General features: G+C 32.1%; 1 protein-coding gene across 1 annotated transcript; it reads left to right on the top strand.

Moving 5' to 3' along the window:
- The first annotated feature begins 1567 nt into the window (after positions 1 to 1567).
- LOC145304141 (uncharacterized) lies at positions 1568 to 4341 on the top strand. Its single transcript, XM_080145903.1, has 3 exons — positions 1568 to 1685; positions 2117 to 2219; positions 3603 to 4341. Exons 1-3 carry the CDS (start codon positions 1611 to 1613, stop codon positions 3824 to 3826), a joined length of 402 nt encoding a protein of 133 aa, XP_080002029.1. The 5' UTR covers positions 1568 to 1610; the 3' UTR covers positions 3827 to 4341.
- Positions 4342 to 4857: the final 516 nt, after the last annotated feature.

The raw sequence follows: 4857 nt of genomic DNA, 5'->3' as shown, positions 1-4857 counted from the left end.
AAAAATAATTTTGCTTAATTTTAGCGAAGCTTTTCTATAATTAGGGTTGATCCGTCTGTCTATCCAGGACGGTTAGCCTTTTTCCTTAATTTTAACCGGTTAGAATTGATCTATCGATTTAAAACTTTCTATAACAATTAGATACAATTTAGAAAGTGTAGCAACTCTATAATCTTTACCAGAAAGTCCGTAAGTCTATTTAAAACATGCTATTTTTTTCCTTTTTTGACAAAAGTATTTTGTATGTTATAATTATCCTTTTCATCGATTAATGGAATACTATTCCTATTACCACAAGGTACAATGTTGTGAGCAAAGCATCTCTATAATTAAGTCTAAAAATGTAAGTATCCTGTATTTTAAATGTTTTGCAGTAAATTTCCTTACAATTTGATTTAGACTTATATTCTGCTTATTCAGTTCTGACATTCTAAAGTCCTACCGTTTCAAAGCGTAGCCTTATGGATGTTGTCATCCTTGTTTTGTATTGCATTATATAGACCTCATTACTATGTATCTAGAGCGAGTATCCAAGATATAAATGGCAAACATCAACACCTAAATCGTCCTACAACAACAAGACTTTTACCCAGAAAAAATGAGGATGAGGACTATGAGAATGAGGATGAGGACTATGATGAAGTTTATTTTGAAAAGATTAGTAATAATCAAAAACAACTTCTATCTGATGGCAAGCTGACAATATTATGTACAATCCATAAACCAGGACCTCCAAAGGATGAATCAAATCTCGCTGATTCTCTTGAAATCCTGCTACATTCCATGGACTTTGCTGATATTGAAATAAAAACCTCAAATGGCTGTATAATGGCTCACAAGGCTATTCTGGCCTCTAGATCAATTGTATTCAAGGAAGGGAGTCTTCTAATTTTTAATTATTTCTTATTTGAATTTATTAAAACAAATATGTGTAATTGATATTAATTACAACATTCGAACAAGTGGCGTGCAGAAGGGGGTGTTTCCACCCCCATGTAAAAATTAAGGGGGGTGGATACACTCCCCTTGACTAGGGTCTATAACCACAAATACAACCAATTTAAGAGTGGTGTGAAAATAAATTTGCCAATTCAATGACACTTCCTTAACCTTTAAGTGAGTGCATCCAAACCCCCTGACACTAATACATGATATACCCTTCATGTTGTCTGTAATACACCCCATAAAGATCGCATTCCCATTAACCTACCATATAGTTCAAAATAGATTAACTGAAATTCAATTTCCGACTGTGTACACAGTTTCCGCGGTGTTTCCTCATCCTGTATCAATATTTACTACTAGCTAAAAAAGCTTCAAACTTCCAAAAAATATAAATTCTGTAAAATTAAATTTTTAATGTATGATGTACAAATCGTTTACACATTCAAATTTAGATTTTTTGGAAGTTTGATTTTTTTTAGCTAGTAGTAGATATTGAGATAGGATGAAGAAACAGCGCGGGAACTGTGTACACATTCGGAAATTAAATTTCAGTTCATCTCAAAATATTGTTGAATGAATCTATATGGCATGAATTTGTTTCAAGTATTAAAAATCTGATAAGATTAAAAATGCCAAAAAAATAGAAATCCCTCTTTTTCAAGGCCATGTTGCAAGATATGTTTAAGGAAGGTAAAACTGGCATCATAACCCTCAAGGATATAGATCATGAAGTCATCCAGGTAATTTTCAGGGTCAGGTTTTTGCTTTTCATGTAATATAGCCACTGGTCCTTTGGTGGTTTTAAGCTATAAAAGCCCCCCCCCCCCCTCCCTTTTTTTATTTATAAAAAAAGGCATAACATGTGTTTTTTCTCAATCCTTCTTGGGGCGAAGTCATTAGCAGTATTATATTGTTGTTGTTTTTATTGTTAGAAGATTTCTAAGATTTCAATACTACTGAAAAGATTTAGTTCTCCAATTTAGGAAACCTTCACATTGGTCCTGGGATAGTTTTATAATCTCGGGTGTTTCCTACAGTACAATCTCTAGGTAGATCATTAAAAAAAAAATTTTAAAAAGACCAAATATGCTTCCTTGAGGCACTCCACTTTCTATTTCTATCTATCCAGTTAACCCTCATTCAGCTTAAAAGTAGTTATGTCTATGTTAAGGATGTTATCAAGTTCATTTACTGTGGAAGATTGGATAACGTTGGAGAAAATGCAGTGGAGCTTTTTAAGGCAGCTCATATGTATCAGATTGATTATTTAGCAGGTAAAAATTATCAGGGCTCAGCAGCACCCGTGCTTCTCAAATTTAAACCCACTTGTGAGCTAAAAAAATTATAAAAGTTGGATTGTTTGTATAGGTTTAGACATCCAGGTAAAATATAAAGTGATAATATGATGATTTCACTGAGCCTTGGACACGGCTGTAAAACATAAAAAAAATTAATGGAAGTCCAAAAATTTTATACAGTGTGTTTTTTTTATGAGAACTTTTTTGAAAGCAATTTTACCCCACTTATAGTTATCAGAATTTAATGATTCATGGCTTATTTTCTTCGTTTGTTATAACCATTAATGGAACAACAAAAAAATATTTAAATTTCTATTTAAAAAGTAGAATAAAATCTAGAATTCCAATCTTAGGTGTCAACATCTAAAAATGGTTTTAGCGCATTTTTCTTAAGCTAAAATCTTCTACACTTTGCAAGAAAAAATTGGATTTTCAGTAGTCGACTTTGGGGGGCCAGGATATGGCCTTCTAACTTTGATATGTTATAATACATGTCCCTAATAGTATCTGTATTAATTTTTAGTTCTATATCTCAACTTTGAAGTGTTTTGTAGCTATTCTTGCAAAGTGTAAAAGATTTGAGCATAAGAAAAATGCGCTAAAACCATTTTTAGATGTTAACACCTAAGTTTTGGAATTTTAGAATTTACTGTACTTTTTAAATAAAAACTGAAATATTTTTTTGTTCTATTAATGGTTATAACAAACGAAGAAAATAAGACATTAATCATTAAATTCTGATAACTATAAGTGGGGTAAAATTGCTTTCAAAAAAGTTCTCATAAAAAAAAAACACTGTAATTATAATCTAAATAACATATTAGATTTCTTTTTAATATTTTTGGCTCTCTTTTAGAGAGAGTTTATATACATTGGACTGTAAATTACACTGGTACCCGAACTTTCATAACAAAGATATTTGTTGGCTCAAATACTTTAGATACTTCTGTATAAGTTTATTTCAAACCAGCAGTTGTTTCTAACAATTTTTCAACTACTAATTTTAACCAAATTTTCTACATATTATCTGCGGTTTGATTAAAGGGATAGTTGCACGAAATGCGTTTGATCTTAATTTAGTGAACCGCATATTTTTTCCTAGTAATTGGGTTAAACTACATTTATATGGCATATTTTTGTTTTTTTGTGATACTTGCAATTTAAAAAGACGAATTTCATATCTTGATATTTTAAAAACTACGTGGTAAAAAATCTTAATTCTTTCAAATATTTGCCATATAAATGTAGTTTAACCCAATTACTAGGAAAAAATATGCGGTTCACAAATTAAGTACAAATGCATTTCGTGCAACTAACCCTTTCTCAAGATTTAGTTATTAAAAAAAAATTTTATTTAAGATATTTGTGTCTATCATATGGAGGAAAATATGACGACCATGAACGTGTTGGACATCATGGCCATTGCTGAAACCTACAACATTGAAGTCCTCAAATCCAAGACAATGAACTTCATACTGGAAAACGCGAAATCTGTCATTCTGGCAAATTCTAAATGGCATCAGATACCTCAAGAAACTGTTGTTAATATAATGAAAAATGTTGTGAGTCATCATGTAAAATAAGGAATGTTTTTTTTCTTATGGCTTTAAAACAGTTTAATTTCTCGATGGATTAGAACCGGTTTTAAGCCATACTGCAAAATCTTGTACAACATCGTATTACAGACAATTTATCATGAACATTGAAATTAATACCAGTTTTGTTAGCCCGAGCTTTATTTAGGATTTTTCTAAATTTTAGGCATATATTAATGATCTAATGATATTGAAAGCAAAATCGCTACATGGCCATTTTTAGTCGCTTGTTCAATCGCATTTTGCATTATTTTCCATTTCTCAGGCAATACAAATAATAGCCAAGTAAACTTTTTAGGCAAGTTTTACTATTGTATCAAGAATCAACCATTTTTTGGACGAACTGTGTTTCTATTTTCTGTAGACAGGGGCTGTGATTCAGCAAATTAATTCCTGTGAATTTGTTGAAAATTTAGATATGACAGTGGCGTGAAACTTTTTTTGTGCTTTACCTATAAAAATCTTAATATTGAATGCTGTAATTGCAATGCAATTGCAATAAATATGGGGTAATATCCTCTTAGAAATTTTTTTTTCAATTTTGAAATTTTGAGTACAACCCCCCCCCCCCCCCAACACACAGTGAGCCCAGGAATCCAATTTTGTGGAAAAAATTAATAACTTCCTTATTTTTCAACCAAATCAAACAATTTTTTTTTAATTAAAAGGTTTTTATAGTACCTTTTACAGAATTAACAAGATTATCCCTTCCTCCCTCTCTAGATGATTGGGGGGTCAAAATATCACCCCCAAAAATTGGTTTTTGGTCGATTTTGACCCAGGCCACTTTGAATGGCCATCACGGCCAGGAAAGTGATGGGAAAAAAACTGTGCAAAATAGCAAAGATGGGCAATGGCCCAGTGTGTCATGTGACATGTGTCCCAGGCATGTCAGCCAAGCAGTCTGGCTGCACTGGCATGCCAAAAATCCTCAAAACCTTTATTTTTTTTACAATTTTTGCGACCTTTAACTGCGGCTGTCGGCCAAACGGCCGGTCAGACCACCTCTGGCCGCACAC

The sequence above is a fragment of the Acartia tonsa genome, chromosome 13 (assembly GCF_053477335.1).
Source record: "Acartia tonsa isolate MP-2025a chromosome 13, ASM5347733v1, whole genome shotgun sequence".
NCBI lineage: Eukaryota > Metazoa > Arthropoda > Copepoda > Calanoida > Acartiidae > Acartia > Acartia tonsa.
This window is presented reverse-complemented; position numbering and strand designations above follow the sequence as displayed.